Source organism: Pongo pygmaeus, chromosome 1, assembly GCF_028885625.2.
Source record: "Pongo pygmaeus isolate AG05252 chromosome 1, NHGRI_mPonPyg2-v2.0_pri, whole genome shotgun sequence".
NCBI lineage: Eukaryota > Metazoa > Chordata > Mammalia > Primates > Hominidae > Pongo > Pongo pygmaeus.
Window position 1 is genome coordinate 84,885,565 of NC_072373.2, and position 20,792 is coordinate 84,906,356.

General features: G+C 44.7%; 1 protein-coding gene and 2 long non-coding RNA genes across 3 annotated transcripts in view; 1 reads left to right on the plus strand and 2 right to left on the minus strand.

Moving 5' to 3' along the window:
- LMX1A (LIM homeobox transcription factor 1 alpha) overlaps positions 1–20,322 on the plus strand; it is a 155,333-nt gene extending 135,011 nt beyond the window's left edge. The window contains exons 4-8 of the mRNA XM_054451873.1: positions 6,521–6,693; positions 9,586–9,663; positions 12,225–12,294; positions 14,335–14,505; positions 16,334–20,322. Coding sequence (XP_054307848.1) covers positions 6,521–6,693; positions 9,586–9,663; positions 12,225–12,294; positions 14,335–14,505; positions 16,334–16,494 — 653 coding nt within the window. The 3' untranslated portion in view covers positions 16,495–20,322. The remainder of the gene's footprint in view (positions 1–6,520; positions 6,694–9,585; positions 9,664–12,224; positions 12,295–14,334; positions 14,506–16,333) is intronic.
- LOC129014444 (uncharacterized) lies at positions 1,286–4,303 on the minus strand. The gene is made up of 3 exons (XR_008494225.1): positions 4,195–4,303; positions 1,835–2,007; positions 1,286–1,735 (listed from the first exon to the last, which is right to left on the minus strand). It is a non-coding gene; the product is annotated as an uncharacterized LOC129014444 (long non-coding RNA).
- On the minus strand, positions 9,362–16,371 carry LOC129014439 (uncharacterized). Its single transcript, XR_008494222.2, has 3 exons — positions 15,718–16,371; positions 12,525–14,865; positions 9,362–9,829 (listed from the first exon to the last, which is right to left on the minus strand). It is a non-coding gene; the product is annotated as an uncharacterized LOC129014439 (long non-coding RNA).
- Positions 20,323–20,792: the final 470 nt, after the last annotated feature.

Consider the following 20,792-nt stretch of genomic DNA (forward strand, 5'->3'; position numbering starts at 1 on the left):
TCTCTGGCTAATTGATACTCCTCTCTTCTAAATGCTCACACTTGTTTTTTTTTCAGTTTTTACTATGCCTGAAGAGCTTAAACACATACACTTTAATATACTTTATTATCTTTTACATGACAACTCACTCTAATTCAGTTTTATGTTCCTTAAGAGCAAGGGGTTCTTTTTTATCCCCTCACGGTACTCGGAACGGTGCTGAATGTGTAGTGGAATGCCAGGAACATTCATATTTGAGGAGCCGCCATTCCACGTCAATGTCTTGTTTGCATGTCATTAGGTATTTTATGCCCTTGGCATAAAGTGCCCTCTCTCCCCTTTTCTCCCTGGCAACTCCTGGTCACCATTTGTGTCATTCATTTTCAGCTCAGGTGACACCTGCACTGTGAACCCTTCCCTAGTCCCCTCTCTTAACTCCTCTGCACAGTTATTATTTTGGTGCTGGGTCTTTATCCTCCACTAATCACATATCTCTGTGAGAGCAGAGGCTGAATCTTCATCATCCCTGGATCCTAGGATTGTCCCTGTGCACTGCTCCACACATGAGCCCGTAATAAATGCTTGCTGAGTATAAGAGTAAATGAAAGAACTCCAAGTCAAATCTTTTACCAGAAACTGTTTTTGGTCTGAGTAGAAACTTCCTTGAAGAACTATGTGTCAGACAGTTTCAAAACAGTAGCTACATGGACTTTGCTTTTCTGGAGAACTGCACTTTTTGCATCTTGGATTTTAAATGCTGCTTTGAGTTCATTGCATTGAGAGTTGACCTCTGCTATTCTCAGGGAGAATGGAATTCTAGTCCTATAGTGCAGGGCAGTGACTGAAATAGCTTCCTATATATCCTGTCTTCATAAATTCCTCCCTTCTTTCTTTCCCTCCTCCCTCCACTCACAACAAATCCCAGACCCTTCCTCTACTCCCCCTGTCTAAAAGACATTTATGAGGCTCATCACTGGGGAAGCATCTGAGGCCCATTCCTGCCTCTCCCTGCCCTAGCATGAAGGTCTCTCATCCCCTCCCTCACCCTCGCCTCCTAGGCCAAGCTCAGATATCTCTTGCCCTGTTTATGGGCCGTTGGGATTTTTCCAACAACCTGAAATGAATCTCCGAGGCCCCACAGGTAGTGCAGCTCCGTCTCTGAGCCATAAACCATGGCTGGGTCTTTCATCTGCCATTGCTTATGTCATAAATGAGCGGGAGGAACAGCAAGGGGGAAAAACAGCCCTGAACCGTTCCAGATTTTTTTTTACAAGAAAGGGGAAAGAAAGGCCCTGAGAAACACGTTCAAACTTTGTGCCAAGCAAATTCATTTCACTCTGGTAGGCTGTGCATGGAGACTTAATCTCTGGACTTCCCCACTAGGAGTCAGATTTATGCTGCGTTTGTGTCTAAATGGCCTCCAGGGATGCTGACATTTGTTGTTGGAGAGCAGCGAGTGGTGTTCCTTTCATCTCCGCTGAGGGGTGTCAGCTTAAATTATGAGGGATCGCTCCGGCCTGCATCTGGGAGTGGGAGTCTCTGGCAAAGGAGAGGGGCCGCCTCTCCCTCCACTTCACTGCTCTGCTGTTTAAAGGTTTTTCTTCATCTTCTGCTCTCCAGTACTCCTCTTGGTTCTGGGGTCAGTCTCCTCGCTCTTTTAGAAATGTCCTTTCTCGTGAACAAATTGATCAGTGTAAATTTTAGGCACTGCATATTTTCATGGAGAAGCTGATATCCAAGTCAGGCAGGTCTGCCCCTGCCGAAAGAGAAAACAAAAGCCTCAGTGAGCACCCCAACAGCAGCTTGGAAACTCCCCAGGAGAGTCAGAGGGCACCACTATACCCATAATATTTACAACACAGTAGATGGAAGCTGGGTGATGGTTAGCCAGGGTCTGGATTCCTGTTGGCAGCTGGGTTGTGGCATCTGTCTGTACTTTGAGAGGTGCCAAAATGTTCCTCTGTTCCTCCATCTTCAGAATCTCTCTGGCTCAGATGTTCCAGGATGCCCAAAATTCCACATCGGTGACTGTTGGGTAGTGGCATTTCTTATTAAATGCATATATGTTATTGACTGTGGGAGAGAACACATCAAACCATGCTAACCACGAGCAGTGTTTCCTGCCTCCAGAGTCAGAGCTGGAAGAACGGGACACAGGATGTGTAAGTTTTGATGGAGAACAAGAGGTCAGGAGAGGTCTAGGGCAGGGGTCAGCAAACTATGGTATGCAGGCCAAATCTGGCCTGATGCCTGTTTTTGAAATACATTTTATTGGAACACAGCTGTGCCCATTCATATTGTCTGTGGTTGTTTCTGTGCTACAATTGCAGAGTTGAGTAGTTACAACAGAGACTGTGAGGCATGCAAAGGCTAAAATGTTAACTCTCTGGCATTTTATAGGAAATGTCTGTAGACTCCTGGTCTAGAGCATGAAGTGCTTCTTAGAAAGCAAAATGGAAGATGTAAAGGGACGAACAGAATGAGATATTGAGTAGCAGGAAGGAAGACTCAAAGAAAGAAAATGCACCACAAAAGCAACAGAAACACTCCAGAGACAAACTACCACTACTACTGCTACCGTTAACCCTGAGCAACATGGGTTTGAACTGTGCAGGTCCACTTATATGTGGATTTTTTTCCAACCAAATGCAGACAGTATTCAAGGGCTGTGAAACCCGCATATATGCACTGTGGGAGACTCACTTTTCCTGTAGCCAGGTTAGGCAGGACCAGCTGAGGAACTTGTGTAGGCACAGGTTTGAGTATGCACTTGAGTATATGCGGGGTCCTGGAACCAATCCCTTGTCCCTTTCCCCTTCTCTTTTCCTCTTTTGAAAACAAATATATTTTTCTCTTTTCTTGCGGGGATGTGGAGAGAAGGAAGGAGCAGCCACCTGTGGTGCTCACCACCTCCCCCAAAAATAGGCCCCAACAGCTAACCTAGGAGGTGTTCTCCTCCCCTCTCTTCTCTGTTGGTTCATGATGGCACAGCAGTTCTTTGGGGATGTACACGTGTCCCAGGCAAGGCTGAGTACAGCAACAGCAGTAGGAGGACCCCAGAAGGCCCTTAGCCATCCTGCCTCTGGGGCTCTGAACAAACTTCAAAAATTGCACTTTCCTTCTGCAACCAGCTCCAACTCTGCCTCCCTCTGTTGCTCTCCCTTCTCACAAGCACACAGGCACAGTCCTCAAAACCAGCTCTACCTGTTGGCTAGGGTCATATCGCAAAGAGAGAGAAATGAACACCTGTAGTGTAAAACCTTAACTGAGACCCCCCCCCGATCTGAGACTGTAATTAACTGACAACACATGTCAGAACTAAGAATATGTCTTTTATGTTGAAATAATAATGATTATTATTGTGATTTATTAAATACCAATTATGTCTGGATGGTGCTAAACCCTTTACATATATCATCCCATTTAATTCCAACAACTGTTACTTTCCCTGATGAGAAAATTAAGTCTTGAGAATGTGTTCAGAATCAAACACAGTAACTGGCAGAGCTAGAATTTAAGCCTGAGTTTATATAACGCTAAAGGCTGTGCTTGTAGATACGACGTCACATTGCTTTCCTGGATTGTGTCAATATAAATGAACCATTATCATTATTTTAGACTTTACATTTTCATTAGTTATGTTATTAATATACATTTGCATCAAACTATGTGAGGAATGACTGTAAAAGGATCAATGCAAGTACTGTTTTATTGAACAGACTGGTATGAGGCATGAGGTTTCTGGAGATAATACAACTGCATTTTAAAATATATTCTATACTGGGGATTTCCCAGCTCTGTTTCTGAGCCTGGCCTGCAGACTCAGCCTCTTTTCTTGCCTACCTTGAAGGAGATCTGCATGATCCCTGGGGTGGGGCATTAGCTCCATTTCCTCAGAAATGTCACTGAAGTCATCACTAGTGCTAGAGGAGCATTGTTTTTACCCCAGGGAGTCCACCACCAGAGAGAATTGCTGGCCTCACTAAACACCAAAGTTTGGGGTGCCTCTGAGCAGTAGGATCAATAGGGTCTAGCAAGGGCAAATCTGTGCAGTCAATGGCTTTCTTTTTTCTACCTTTTATCCTCCTGTGGGATCTTCTTATTTTCCTGAGGCTCTTAGTTCTTAAGTGCTTGTTTTTTCCTTGCCACTCTGAAAACCTTCTAGAAAGATTTTATAATCCCTTCACACCAAGGTTATGTCTGAGATCAGCTTACCACATCACCCCCTGGAAAACAGCAACCTCAGACTTGAAGATGCCAGAGTAGCCAGCCACCCCTTGTCATGAGGATTCTTGCTTTAACTCTCTTCTTTAATCTTGTGGGGGGTTTTATTTGTACTATTGGGAGGGTTGAGGCAGAGGGAAAAGACACCCTTTTCATACCATCTATTAAGAGCCGCCTGAGTGCCAGGACTGTGTTAGTTGCTTTACACACAACAACCCTACTTCTGTGACACCCACTGTGTGGCATTATTGTTATTGGTATGTAGGTATGGAAACCAAGGCTCAGCAACATGACATAACTTGCACAGGGCCATACTTACAGCATGGGGTCAGAACTGGGATGGAAACCTAGGTCTGCCTGTATCAGTCCCTTTTCAATTATATTGAAAGGACCAGGTCCTCAGGAACTCACAATTTAGTGTTCCCTTCATGTTCAATCTTGTATGTTCAAATGTTCGTGGAAGGAAGAAGCCATTATCCTTTCAGATTAAATAAGTTTTTTTGGCTCTGGCAGAGCCAAAAATGAGAACTCAGTGAATGTCTACATTAAAACAGCATATACCCATGGGCATCCTTCACAGAGGAGGACAGAAGGAAAGAAAAAGATGTGTAGCTCACACACAGTAAGTCCTTTCATCTTTGCTTTCTTGAAGTGGCCAGAAGGGACTGGCACAGCTGTGGGAAAGCCAGTGAGGCAAAGATGTTCACCAGAGAAAAGAGGGCAGTTGAGCTCTGTGAGAACCCAGAGAAAAATGAGGTTCTTGTTAGATCATTTAGGCATAGAATTGCCTATGGCTTTTATTATTATTATTTTGTTTTGGAGACAAGAGTCTTGCTCTGTCACCCAGGCTGGAGTACAGTGGTGTGATCTCAGCTCGCTGCTGCAACTTCCACCTGCCGTATTCAAGCGATTCTCCTGGATCAGCTTCCCGAGTAGCTGGGATTACAGGCACCCACCACCACATCCAGCTAATTTTTTGTATTTTTAGTAGAGATGGAGCTTTGCCCAGGATAATCTCAGACTCCTGAGCTCAGGAAATCCACCCGCCCTGGCCTCCCAAAGTGCTAGGATTATAGGCATGAGCCAGCACACCTGGCCTGCCTATGGCTTTTAATGCCAAAAGTAAAAAGAAGTCTCTCTTACACAGGTATGTCCCAGACCATAGAAGCACCTTCTCAGGAGTGTGATGTCTGTGGAATGTAAGAGGTAGCCTGGAAGAAAAAGTGACATATACTAGAGATTTTATTTCCTTTCAGAGTTAACCCTCATGTTCACTGCTTATAGAGTTGAAGTATTTCAAATAGTTAGACAATTACTTTAACAGTAGAGAGTTATTTACTTTACAGAAAAGCAATGTTGACTAGTTATCAGGGTTACTTGTCCATTCTGAGTTATCTGTACTGGCAGGTAATCTAATGCTTTTCTCTATGGTCTTTTTAACAATAATATTTTCTACCACTTGGCAGTAACTAGAGTTTCAGACATAGTGTCTAGGTCTAGTCTTGAAAAATGACGTCTAAGAAATAATATTAATCGTGAACAGTCAAGGTTCATTGGCATTTAGGGCACTCAGTGCCATATTAGTATAAACTCATTTAATCCTCACAGCAACCCCAATGAAGTAGATTCTCTCATATATCACTATTTTGCAGAAGAGTACATTTAGTTGTAGAGAGTTAAGTAACTTGCCTGTATTAGTCCATTTTCACACTGCCATAAAGACATACCAGAGACTGGGTAATTTATAAGGAAAAAAAGTTTAATTGACTCGCAGTTCTGCATGGCTGGGGAAGCCTCAGGGAGCTTTCAGTCATGGCAGAAAGTGAAGGGAAAGAAAGCAGGTCTTACATGGCAAAGCAGGAGAGAAAGAGTGTGAAAGAAGCCACACACTTTTAAACCATCAGATCGTGTGAAAACTCACTCACTATCACAAGATCAGCATGGGGGAAACCGCCTCCATGATCCAATCACCTCCCACCATGTCCCTCCGTCAACACATGGAGATTACAATTCTGGGGACTCAGAGCCAAACCATATCATTGCCCAAGGCCACGCAACTAGTAAATGTGGAGCCAGGATATGATGCTATGATAAAGCCTGAGGTGTAATGGTGGACTTTCTGCTGCCTGTCTGTGGGTTTTAGAAGTATTTTTCTTAGCCTCTTCCTGGAAGCTTTCAAATCAATACCACGTAGGTTATTGCTCTCATACATAAAGCCATCCTGGAAATGTGGACCTGGAGGCCTTGCTATGGAATAACATACAGCTCCAGGAACTGGCTTTCAGGGACTCACAAGATTGTCTTTTGCTTCTTTCAGGTAAAAGTGATGATGAAGAAAGTCTCTGCAAGTCAGCCCATGGGGCAGGGAAAGGAACAGCTGAGGAAGGCAAGGACCATAAGCGCCCCAAACGTCCAAGAACCATCTTGACAACTCAACAGAGGCGAGCATTCAAGGCCTCATTTGAAGTATCCTCCAAGCCCTGCAGGAAGGTATAGGAGGGAGCAGGGAGGAAAAGGAGCTGGGCCCCACTTCTCTGTGTGCACTCAGACCTCTCTGGGATCTCAGTGGGCATTGGGGGTCACAGTGGTGAGGAAGGCTGTTCAGACAGAGCCTGCACAGGTGGCTCAAGCCCGTTGGAGACTCCAGAGATCACTAAGCTGTGGCCAGGGTGTGATAGACTCTCCTCAAGCTTTCATGCATGCACATCAACTCCAAATGGCCCCTGTCACACCTTTCATTTCATGGAGCACAATGGGAACAGTAATAATGATAGGTGCCCATTGTGGTGTAGACCCAGATGCTATAAAGCAAAGAGCATAAAAACAGTGGCTTGCAGCGCTCTTTTTTGAGTCTGGCTTTTTCCACTTGGTGTGGTGGTTTGGGGATTCATTCTTTCCTATTTCAGCATTCCACTGTATAGGTGTGCCATGGTTGGCTTGTCCATGTATCTGTTGGTGGGTGTTTGGGGTTCTATCTAGTTAGGCACTGTTTCAAATAGGACTGCTATGGACATTCATGTAAAAAAAATACAGTGGTTTAATGAGACAGGAGTTTATTCTCTTCCATCACAGTCCAGAGGTGAGCAAGGCAAGGCTGGTGGGTGGCTCTGTTATCCATCTCCTGGGTCCAAGCAACTGCTCCAGTTGTCACCATGTTTCCAGCCACCAGGTAGAGAAAGAGGAAATGGAGGGCAAGCACCCTGCTTTTTATGGATGTATCCAGGGGTTGGTCAAATCATTTCTCCTCATATGTGTTGGCCAAAATGTAGTCCTGTGGCCACACTTCCTTCAGGGAAAGTTGGGAAATGAGTCTGTCTGGGTGACCAAGAACCTTGCTAAACTTAGTGATTCAATTACTCATAGGAGGAAGAAAGAATAGATATTGGGGACAATTAGCAGTCTGCCATAAATAGCAGTGCCCATTTATTAAGTACTTATTGTTTATTGACTGCCTGTCATATACTGAGTACTAGCTTTTACATGATAAAAAGAAAGAAAATAGGGTATTCTTTACTGAAATTCATGAAGGAAATACATTTTGAAAACATGTTAGCATTATTTTCCTGCATCCTTTTCTGTATTAGTCAGCTTTGTCTGTGATTAAAAAAAAAAAAAAAGAAAGAAACAAAAAGTCATCATGGTTCCCAACAAACATGTATTTTCTTTTCTTGGGCTGTGCATTGGCTGTGGCCCAGCTGGGTGCAGGTTCCAGCCTGCTCCACCTGTCTGTCATTCGAGGGTCCAGGCTGAAGGAGCAGCCCCCTCCTGGGCATGTTGTTCTCATGAGGTTGGCAGGACGCAAGAGGCCAAGTCAAAGTGGGAAGCCCATCGAAAATCTCTTGCTGGATATCAGACACATCACATCCCACAGGCCAAAGCAAGGCATGGGCTTAGCCCAGCATAGGTGCAGTGGTGAAGCACACATCCACCACGGAGCAGGGGAGGGAAGGATAGATATTTATTGAGCAACAGTCCAGCCTATCATAACTTCTGATCTTTGGAAAGATTCAGCTGCAGACTCACTTTTTCTGCCCTTGCAGCTCCTTATGCTCCAAGAGAGGTATTGGTAGAAAGTGAAATGCCCCCAAATTGGGCTTGCACTAGGACAAATTATAATCTTCCTCACTTATTTACTTCTTCCATGTATACTAAACTCCCAGCCCATGTATGGCTTTGTGCTGGGTGCTTGTCCCCGGGCAGCTTCCAGGTAACCAGCAAGAAGGAGATGTGTGTACATATTACTGTAACACCAGAGAGGGGGCTCTGAGGACCATAACAGAGGGGAAGCCAGGAAGCAAGGGAAGGGAAAGGTCACTTTGGTCTGGGCAATCAGGCAAGGCTTTGTGGAACAGGTGGCTTTTGAGCTGGGCCTCTGAGGAATGGATAGGGTTTCAGCAGGTGGAGGTGGGCCCCTGAGTACACTCCTATTTTAGTTGGCTTAGCAGAAGGATGTGCTATAAAAACCTGTTCTAATCATTCCACTTCTAAGCCTTGCCCCAAGTGGTATGATAAAGGGGAAGAATTTCTCAAGGCTTCCATTTGCTGTACTCACACGTTTATTCAAGGAGCTCTTTCAATCCCATCTCCTCCCCAGGATCTAATCAAGAGAGGGCAGTGTCTCTCAGGCCCCCCTCTGGAAATCTGTGCTTCTTGCCCCTTCTCTTCTCAACACCTTGCCAGACCCTCACTGTGTGCCTGTATGGTAGGCAGATGTTTAAATGCATCTCTTTATTATCTGGATCCCAGTTGACCTGTCTCCACCACAGCCCTGGCACACCTGCTGGCCTCAGAGTTGTCTACCTGGCTCTGCCGGGTTCCAGATGGCTCTCATCTTATTCTCTTTGGGCAGGGCTCACTCGGGGTAGCCCTCACTCGGCTTCCTCATGTATTATATAGATATTCGTGAAACACCCAAAGTTACTTAGAGATATGAGGGACAAAACCAAAAATTAAGGTCAATGAATTTAGGCAAGAGAGGAGACCAAGAGAGAGCCATTTGTTTTTCCAAAGTGATTTTCACTCTCAGATCTCCTTAAGTAGGTCAATGCATATGCATGGCTTATAGCTAAAGCACAACAATAGACTGATGTCTAAACCACTTGAAGGCCTAATTTCCAGAGCAAGAGAAATCCAGAAACACCTCTTGGGAATGCACATGTAAATTAATAATTATTCTTTTGTTTCTTTACCTGGTGAAGGACTTTCTTTCTACCTGAACGGAAGCAATGTTCTCGTGTTTGTGTTTATGCTCAACATTAAAAACTATCCAGCTCCTAAAGCAGATACAGTCTTTTGGCTTCCTCATGTATGATATAGGAGATGTTCTATCTCCTACCCTGAGATGCCAGTGTGTCTACACTTCTCATGTTCAATTTTTCCAAGGTGAGAGAAACTCTGGCTGCAGAGACAGGGCTGAGTGTCCGTGTCGTCCAGGTGTGGTTCCAAAACCAGAGAGCGAAGGTAACCTGCTTCTTACTTTTATCTGTCCCCGTGTTGCTGATTTCCTGAAATAATCACAGTAGGACATTGTACTTGCTGCCAGGTTTTCTTGCCTTAGCTCATTGGATAGAGTAGTTCTCTTGGTTCAAAAATTCTGTTATCAATAATTATTTTGGCCACAGCAGCCCTGCAGAAGGGGAGAGAGAAGGCATTCATTTTAGTGAAATTGCTTGTATTTTCCTAGTGGCCATGACTGTGAATTTGGCCAGCCATCTGTATGAATAAATGTCTTTCTGTGTCTTTTGCTAAAAGCATGTTCTTTAATTCATATTTATTTAATGCAAATACCAAAGTTATTTTAAAAGTAGCATGCATATGACTGGTCCAAGACAATATTATGACACGGTAGAATGAGTGCCTTTTCTTACTTCTCCTAGGGCCCTGCCCTCACTAATATAGGCCCAAGTCATCATATTGTCCTCTGGATCCAATGAAGCTCTCTATTCCTTCATCATGGTTTTAGTTTTAGACCTTGTGCTCATTCATCTTCCTACCTCTAAAAATACATGTGCCCTGTGGACTGTTTCTCAAGAGCCCTGATCTTTAGTGGATGATATGAGGAAAAAACAAACTCTATGTTTCCTCTGCTCTTACACTACAACAATCAGCGCAGAATGCTTCTGTGACAAAATATGTGGAGATATTCTCCATACGCCAAGCAAGCAATCAATTGTGCAGTGGATACCAACTGGGTGTCCTCTAATTCTGACACTCTCTACCTGGAAATAGTGTCAGATTTCACAGGTTGAGGGTTCAGCCCCACAAGACTGCCCTCCTCTTCAAATGCCAATTGCAAGCTCCAGGTTGTTTTACCTGTGCTTAGGATCAACTGGCTATAAATTGGGATTCCAGTGACCCCACTCCTTGGGTTTGATTAATTTGCTGGAGCATCTCACAGAACTCAGGGAAATACTTACTTATATTTACTGCTTTATTATAAAGGATATTACAATGGATGTGAATGAAGTGATGCATATGGTGAGAAATGGGGGAAGGGTGTGAAGCTTCCATGCCCTCCCTGTGCACCCCAGCCTCCAGGAACCTCCATGTATTCAGCTGTCTGGAAGCTCTCGATCCCCATCCTTTTGGGGTTTTACGGAGGTTTCATAATGTAGGCATGATTAATTAAATCACTGGGCATTGATGGTCAACTTAACTTTCAGCCCATCCCTTTTCCACAGAGGTTTGGGGGTGGGGCTGAATGTTCCAACCATCTAATCATACCTGGGTCTTTCTGATTATCATTCTCCACCCTGAAGCTACCTAGGGGCTGACAGCTGTCAGTCAGTCATTAACATTCACATAGGCATCACTTTGGAGAGTCCAAAAATTTTAGGAATGGTATGCCAAAAAACAGGGTCGACGACCAAATATATGCTTTACAGTATCACAGGTTATCTCATTATTTGATCATGATTGGTTAGGTAGCATTTCCGTAACTGACATCCTCAGAACAGGGCTGTTGATGTGTACCAAAGAAAGACTCCATAGTGCAATAAGTTGCAGAGGCCCTATAGCCTATGGATTCATAAAGCACAGGGACACATTTAAAGCTCTGAAAAATCTTGCAATAAAGAAAAGTTTTACAAAAATCTAGTGTTTCCTACACACAGACACATACACACACTCAAAGTATATGTCAACATCTCGTGGAACCCTAATGCTCTATGGAACACAGTTTGAGAAATATTGAGTTAAAATATTCCTTCAGGGGGCCAGGCGCGGTGGTTCACACTTGTAATCCCAGCACTCTGGAAGGCCAAGGCGGGTGGATCACGAGGTCAGGAGTTTGAGACCATCCTGGCTAGCATGGTAAAACCCCGTCTCTAGTAAAAATACAAAAAAAATAGCCGGATGTAGTGGCGGGCGCCTGTAGTCCCACCTACTCGGGAGGCTGAGGCAGGAGAATGGCGTGAACCTGGGAGGCGGAGCTTGCAGTGAGCCGAGATCACGCCACTGCACTCCAGCACTCCAGCCTGGGTGACAGAGCGAGACTCCGTCTCAAAAATAAAAAATAAAAAAATATTCCTTCAGGGAAGCTTGCATGTTAGCAGGGTGCTTTGGAAGAGGCATGAATCTCTGGGTAGGCTCATCTCAATCTTAAGGGCCAGCAGACAGGGATGGGGAAAGGAACAGCCTCTTGGCTTACCCCAAATCACAACCTCTTGTTCCATATGTCTAGGCTGGCTGCAGATTTCACAGTCACACACTTATTACTTAATGTAAAATGGTCACACCACAAGCAGCAAGTTTTATTTGCTGAGGAAAAATCGCTGTTCCTGCTAAGAGAAGCTGCACCCCTGCTTCCCAGCCAGCTGTCTTTATACTGCTGCAGAGTAGAGCTCTCAGCTGCAATGCTTCTCGCACACAGGGCTGGCCACTGTTGCTCCTTTATTAAGTAAGAGCCAGAGCTTTGCCAACAAGCCCTCTCCCGGGGAAGGTGTTGCTTCCAGGCCCCCCCTTACTTTGTGAACATGCTGCAGGCCACCTGACTTCTAATCCTATGGTCCTCTCCTTATCAGATGAAGAAGCTGGCCAGGCGACAGCAGCAGCAGCAGCAAGATCAGCAGAACACCCAGAGACTGAGCTCTGGTAAGCTGGTGCCTCCTCCCAGGCAGTTCTGGCTGGAATCCAGGCTGTTCCTACCAGAGGCCTCCCACTACCCAGCTCTTTGGATGACATATCTGCACTCAGTGAAGCCTAGACCGCACCCGCTGGAGAGATAAGGCCTTCAAGGGAAGACTGAGCCATGAGGAACTTGTGAGAGGGTTGAGGGCTCCTGAGCTGCAGGCTTAGAACTGCTGATTGGGGATGGCACTGACCTTATCCACAGCGTCTGGGCCTGGATCCCACCACAATGTCAGGGAGAATGTGTCAGGACTACTTGCAGAGTCACAGATACGTTCAGTTTCTCATCTTGCTTAGTTCTCCTTCCAGGCTAATCGATTTAATAGAAGACACCTCGGTGACTTGCCTCTTTCCAAAATAACGTAAAGTAGTAAAAATAATGATAGTGAAATAACAATGTTCTCCTTTGTTGAACACTTTTATAGATTGGTGTTCTCATACATGCTGACTTGACTTTTACAACACCCCTTCCTGGAGGTGAGTGGAGAAGTTGTTATTATCCCCGTGTCACAGATGAGCAAACAAAGGTTCTGCAAGATTGAATGTGGCCCTAGATCAGTAAGGGCGGGGGCTGGGACTAGAACTCTAACTGTGTTCCACAGGCCATGGGCCTTCTCATCTTTACCCAGATGTACTTTTGAAAAAGTCAGGGTGATATGAGGATTAGGGAGGAGGGTGAAGAGGGACAGACTGTGGGAGACTTCATGGAAGTTAAAAGAAAAAAAAAAGAAGAATTACTATATTAGAACAATGTCATCCTTAAAGGCTCTGCCCCTCGCCACCCAACTCAGCTATCCAGAATTCCTTGAATGGTCTGTACCTTAAAACAGGACTTCTTACATTTTAATATGCATGTAGGTCACCTGGGATTTTGGTAAGGTGCAGATTCGAATTCATAAGGAAGGTCTGGGTGGGCCCCAAGATTCTGCCTTTTTAACAAGCTTTTTAGTGGTGCCATTGCTGCTAGTCTGTGGACCACACTTTGAAGTCTGTGGGCCACACTTTGAAGTCTGTGGAATGTGATCCTATTTCTCAGGCTCCTCAACAGAGACTCTTATCCTCACATGGACCCTGCCTTGTGCTTGACACCGGGTCTAGGCTTAATCCAGAATTTGACTCTTGCAGCCAAGAGTTCCCTTAGTTTCTTACCTTCTAGACTAAACAGTATGTTAACAACAAGGTAGATGTTAGGGAGAGAAGAAATAAAACAGGGCATAGGTGTGGGGAAGGGTGGAGCAGGAAGCTGGTTAGATCTGAATTCTGCCCACAGCTCCACCCCTAAGGCTCTTTATGTGGGACCTACATTTCCTTGTTCCTCAGGCTGTGTGCATCCCTAGGGTAGGGCCCTAATGCCTGCTAGTCCTACTTCACAGGACCCCTGTGCAGTTCAAAGGGAGAAGAATGCATCAAAGCATATGAGAACACAAACTCATATGGCTTGGAACTTAGTTTAAATAATTCTAAAGGCACTCCAAATGTAGACTTAAGAAAGCAGAGGCTGGTGGGAAATGGTCTCTGTTCTTCCCAGGTTCAGAGAACCTCAGCAAGATGTGGAGGCAGGAAGTGAATCCTGCTTTTCTTATAAAATTCTATCTACAAGCATAGCAAGATATAATTCCAAAGCATACACAGTCCTATGGAATCTTCCCATCAGCCCAGTGAGGTCAACTGGTCACAACTCCCACTTGACTGATGGGCTCATACTGGGTTATCGTAGAAAGATCTTTAGATACATCTATTCTAGTGACTGCCAAACATGTGGCTAGCATCAAAACCTTTTGTTGAAATAATATATTTCAAGGATGTTCTCAAAGTTCAACATCCCAGCCCCTACCCTATTCCTATCCTCCAAGGTGATTCCTGATGGCCTCTGGTAGGACAAAGACTGGGACCACTGATGTCACCTCATCCCATTTTATTTTATAAATGAGGGAATCAGGACCCAGGGAAATCACATGCCAGGCTGCACATTGAGAATGACCTGGCTGCTTCTTTGTTCCACAGCTCAGACAAACGGTGGTGGGAGTGCTGGGATGGAAGGAATCATGAACCCCTACACGGCTCTGCCCACCCCACAGCAGCTCCTGGCCATCGAGCAGAGTGTCTACAGCTCAGATCCCTTCCGACAGGGTCTCACCCCACCCCAGATGCCTGGAGACCACATGCACCCTTATGGTAAGAGGGACTCAAGCCCCCCGGGCCCTCTCATAACTTGTGTGGGTTTCTCATTCCCTCCTAAACACATCTAGGCAGTTCCCAGATGCTCACCGAAGCTCCAAAGCAGAATAATGTGCCCTACAAAATACTGCCAGAATCGCCTAACCAATGACTACAGGAGAAAGACCTTCATGCATATTCATTAGTGACACTTCCATTTATCTTGTTTTCAAAGCTTCTTGTTTGTTGGTTTTAAATGGGAAGTTGTGCTCTCCTTGTAGACCTGTTTGTTGTCATTGAATTCTGCAAGTCTCGCGCTTCATGCCAGATATCAGCAGTATCAGTGCTACAGAAGGCCTTAATTAAGCAAACGTTTACCTAAAGTAAGAAAAGATATAAAAAGCACAGAAGACAAATTTTCTAACTGGACTGTCATACTATGGATACTAATAGGTGCTCTAATTTAACTAGTGAAACATAAACTGACTTGTAAAGTGAAAGTATCTCCCTTATACCCACCCCACCCAAAGAAGCATTGATTTAAATGCTGCGTATATTGGTAGCTGAGTCTCTCCCACTTACCCAGCTTTGTGCTTAAGCTAATGGACAACAACCGGGGACCTGAGGACCCAGGGTAGGGGGCTGGGTGAGTTTTGAAGTGAAGGCTCAAGTTCAACCTCAGCCAAGTATAAGGCATTACATTTTATACAGAGAAAGTTAGTGGTGTATGTAATGCATTGGTCTGTACTGTGTAATCTGATAGATTACACTGATAGTTAAAAAATCATCTTAAGCAGCAAGCCTTCAAAACATTAGTATCAGAGATTCATGCCACAGATCACAGATTTTGTCAAACAACTTTTTTTTTTTTTGCCTTCATTAAAAAAAAAAAATCTGTTGTTAAAATCACCCCTACCTTCCCATATCACACATTCAGCAAATATTTATTAAGATTTGGCCCTTGACAAGCCCTTCACTGGCCGACCCCATTCATTGGATGTTCAGTGATACCACCCTCTTGGCTTCCTTAGAAGGCACGGGTCACTTCTGTACCATTCTTTACTGCACAGCTATGGGAAAACAGGGCAAATACATTTTTTTGCAAATTCTTTTCAGAGTCTCAGGGGTTGTGTTACATGAAGTATCCCTGTGATGAGTCCTTTAATAAAACGAATATTTAAAGCCCCATGACAAGTTGTATAAACTCCAGTTTTCACCTCTCCTATTTACCTGAAGCGGAGGCAGAACATTCTTTGCCTCCAGGTCCTGGTTGCAGTGATTTCTCAGCTGTTCCACTGTGTGCCCTACTGGCTTCCCTATCAAAGGTGTAAATTAGTTGAAGGCAGGCACCTAACCTTCCTTTTCTTTGCATTACAAATTTGGGGTAACAGCTGATAGTAGACCCTTGGTGTTTGAAAGAACAAATGTTATCACAGGAGTTTTCATTAGCTTCACTCAAAGAGCTTTTTTTTGTTTTGTTTTTTGTTTGTTGGTTTTACCATCCCTCCTTCAAGCATCATTTTTCAGGCCCAAGTCCTATGGGAGCTCTGCCCTGTCTCTCCAGCCTCTGGTGACATGTCCTGCCTACTCCCCACACTCCCTGTCTAGACATTGTGACATTTGCTTATGCTGCACTCAATTTAGCACTTTGTCATATCCTGGTTTAGATTGTTTTCACTTGTTGCACTTTGGACACGAGTCCCCTAAAGAGAATATAGACTTTCTGTAGAAAGTTTCACCTGGAGCCTGTGCTCAGGCAACACTTGTTGAATTCAGCTGAATATCCTAGCACTGAAATGAGTCACCTCTTCAAGACTCTCATGCCAGTGTTTTGTCTCCATTTCAGGTGCCGAGCCCCTTTTCCATGACCTGGATAGCGACGACACCTCCCTCAGTAACCTGGGTGACTGTTTCCTAGCAACCTCAGAAGCTGGGCCTCTGCAATCCAGAGTGGGAAACCCCATTGACCACCTGTACTCCATGCAGAATTCTTACTTCACCTCTTGAGTCTTCCCCTAGAGTTCTGTGACTAGGCTCCCATATGGAACAACCATATTCTGTGAGGGGTCGCTGGCTTTAGAACAGGGAGGCCAGGGAAGAGGTGGGTTGGGGAGGGAGTTTTGTTGGGGATGCTGTTGTATAATGATATGGTGTAGCTCAGCATTTCCAAAGACTGAATACATTATGGATTGCATAGTTTAATGTTTCTAATAAGAGTCTTAGCGTTAGGTATGAAGACGTGTTTATCATTAAGGACAGAGACTTTTAATATAGACATTCTCATGCAAACTAGATACTTAGGGACTCCTAACAACTTCCCACCATGTCGGGGAAGCTCTTGTCAAGAGGTGCATATGTCTATCCATCTACACACCAATAGACAGAAGGACAGATAGATAGATGTGTGTGTGTGAGTGTGTAACCTTTCATATTTTACCCTCAAAGTTTATTCCTAATTATAACAGACACCAACTGTACAGCAAAAGTAACTTTATTTTCAGTGTGAACTATATTTAAGGAAATGTTTGATGCACTTAAGTTATAAAATGAGATAATTTACTTTTATAAACTTTATTTTTAGTTTGACAAGACTTGTCAGCAGGGCAGAAAGGGCTGCTCCACCTAGCCCCATAGCTTTGAGTTCTTGGGTTCATTCTGTTTTCAGAGTGTCTTTCAGATCTGGAAAGAAATTCTGTGTGGCTGATGGTGTTCTCTTTTGCATTCTTGCTCTCTTTGGGGTTGAATCACTGGGCAGGGGTGGGACAGAATAATCCCTGATCATGTTCTGAGAAAATGTAAAGCCCAGACTCCTGGACTTTCTTTTAAATTCTGACAAGTGGTTGTTGGGCAGTGCTAGGATGGTCGGTTCAGCTCTTGAGCTTCAGCATCTGCAAGTGTGGATGAGGCTAATAGTATGTACCTACCTCACTGGGAAACACCAAGGCTTAATTCATTCCCAGGACACATGAGCAGGGCTGAGACTAATATCTGATAGTTGTTTAAGATACAACCAGGCCACTCACTTGGCAAAGGAGGGTACATAGGGTTGCAGAGCAGGAGGGCTCCTGAACCCCAGAGGGCAGTTCTGCCTGCTGAAGTCCCTCTGCAAAGCCTGTGCTGGAGGAGACACCAACTCAGAGCAGCTCAGAGGGATCCCAGAGTCCCAGAGTGGGGAGGAGGCAAAGGCTGAGGGGATAGAGGAGGGCCTGGTGGTGTTCTAGAGCAAGGGTGGGCAAACTCCTGCTTGCAGGCCTGCTTTCTATGGCTTACCAGTGAAGAATGGTTTTTACTTTTTTTTGAGGTCATTAAAAAAAAGGAGAAGAAGAATATATAACAGGCTGTCTGTGGCCTGGAAAGCCTGAAATATTTGCTATCTGTATTGTCTGGCCCTTACAGAAAAAGTTTGGGGCCCCTTGTTTTAGAGGGTCTGTTTCTAAAGAACCTCATGGAGCTCACAGGGGCAGCAGGTTCTGGTGGAAACCCTTGGCTCTTCCTTCCAACTCACTCTTCTGATCCTCGGCACAGAAGACCCAGCAGCCATTGTACATGGGGACAGTTCCACACCCTGGTCTCCAGTTGCGGTGCTAGGATGGGATTGTTCTGTGCTAGGAAGTCTCCTGGGAACCCAGAATGAGTTGGTGGGGAAGACAGAGGGTCACTGTGGACCCATCCAGGAGGGGCCAGGACAGGTTTGGCCTCATTTCTGGGAACATCATTGGAGACTTGAACACAGAGACACGTCCCTATCACTCTGGCAATGCCAGAGGAAACATGTCCCCTTATGGTAGAGTCTATGTTGTGTGATTTTTGTGCTCTTGTTTATAATTTATGCAAACCACCAAGAAACCCAAATCAGTCTGATGATTGAAAATTATGCAGATGCTGTATGGCCCCACAGGTTTCTGTGGTAAAGACCAGTTGGAGAATGTAGCAGATACTATGTGAGTGAAAATGAATAGAGATCCTTATTCCACTCCTTAATGGCATACCAAGATGAAATTAAAATCTCTTACAAATGAGCTGTTGTTTATTCAGGGGTGGGATGGTGGGTGGGGAACCAGGTAGACATGGGAGTTTTGTCTACAAAGCCATGAGGATGAGCTTATGGCAAAGTTTGAATGAATGGAAAGGATGACTACAGCAAAACATAAGGAGAAAAGGGTCTTCAACTTCTTGCCAAGATGGACAAAGACTCCAGTCTTTACAAAAAAACCCCACAGAAGGAGGCAGTGGGAACTTTCCATCACCACCATGAAGTTCCCTCAGGTCATAGCAGTTTGCGATATGTGATGAGGGAACATTTGCTTGGAAATCAGAACAGAGTGATGGGGCAGGAGAAGGATTTCTCATGCAGGACTGAAGGCAGATGCCTAGCCAGGATGGGAGAGCCAGGCAGCAGACAGTGGCTCCCTGACAGAGTCTCCCAAACTGCTCAACAATTTTAAATGTGATGTATGGTGGGCAATTAGGACTATGGAGAAAAGAAGTCAGGAAACAGTATGGAGGTAAGACCAGGAGACATACTCACAGGGTGATATTGTTTTTTGTCTGTTTTCTCCCCCACTTGCAATTGTTCAAGGCCTGCAACCCCTACCTCTGGCTCACTCACCATATGTTAGAAGCTGGCTCTTCCTGTTGCTGAGGGCCTGGAAGGAGAGAGATGTGTGTTATAAGGCCAGGCTGACAGGAGGAGCCCACTGAGAAGGCCTTGTCTCAGACTGGCCTCCACTGGGCTGTCCTTAGTTCCTAACTGCAGCTTCCTGGGAGAGCCTAGGCACAAGCCCTTTACCCCTCTTATTTGCCTTGTTGGCAACTATCTAGTCTTCAGAATCAGCATACTTGGCCTTCTCAAGCCTACAAGGCTGGGTTAGGTGCTTATGCAGACTACTTGGACTAATGCTACCTGCTGCAACAAATAAACCCGCAAATATTATAACAGCTCAAACACAACAGAAATTTATATTTTTGCTCACATAAAAGACCTGGGAAGGGGTTTGGGTTAGAAGCATACCTCTCTTCCATGCATAATGAAGGCTCTGCTCCTGGCTTCCAGGCTTTCACTGGGGATTGGTTGTCTCCATTCTTCTTTTCCCCTTCCCACTGGAAGTGGATGAGTCTAGATTGCAATCCCAGCTCCTGGACTTACTAGCTATGTGGTCTTGGGCAGTTTCCTTCACTCTGCTGAGTTGATTCCTCAGGGATGGTACTTGTTGCTACCTCAGGGGAGTTGTGAGCACAGTTGAGATAATATGTGTGAAGCACTTAGCCCCGCACTGGGAGTATGGTAAGGGCCAGATGAGTGTTAGCTGCTGCACTGCAGGCCAGACCTGCTCTTGGAGTTTGGTCATTGATGAAAGGCTGCTGGAAGTCTCAGACCCTATTTGAGGAAAAAGAAGAACACATCCTGGTTCACCTGAGCTCAGAAGGCATCACTTCTCACCATCACCTCTTCAGATCTCAGCGTGTGTCTTACAGAGCCTGAGCCAGAATTGTGGGGGAGTGGTTGCTGTTTTGTTTTAAAGCGTGCAGATAAAATTCCAATTATGATGACACATTCAGATCTCTGACCCCCCAAAGAGGAGTCAGGTCACAGGAAATTCCTCCAGCCACCTATTGTCACCTGCTTTTCATGACCTGCATGAGGGGGAAGGCCTTAGGGCTAGGCTCGGAGTGGAGAGCCTGGATCCACAGGTTGAGCCTTCACGCCTCAAAGGGCCTGTGCCTACGCTGTCTCTGAAGAAAATGAGTTGACCTAAAATGAATCAAAAATGGGAAGAAAATGGAGTTAATTTGTCACTTCCAAACTCAAAGACAAAATAAATTTTAACTGAATTGCAAATGAAATCAAAGTTTGTCTGTCTATCTCTTTCACTCTCTCTTTTTCTTTCTCCCTCTAAATCAATTTAAACTAGGATGAAACCTATTAATAATATGATTTAACAAGAATAAAACTGTACCCTCAAGAATTAAAACTGAATCATAACTTGACACACTGTTTCCCTGAATCCCTTTATTTAGCATGTTTCAACATTATGTTCAGTGACAAGGTGAGAGCTACCTTTAGGGCTCAAAAGAAGGCCTTGAAATTTTTTATGCTAAAAGTATATTCCTTCTACACATGGATGATGAGGAGATTACCTGGCTTTGAAGTTCCCTAGATGTATAACCTTAACAAGATGCTAAGCCTTCATTTTTTCATCTATAAAATGAGGCCAATGACACCTGCTTGTCTTACAAGTTGGTTTTTGTGTACAAAAAAAAAAAAAAAAGAAGAATTATGACAGAGCTCTGTAGACTTTGAAGTG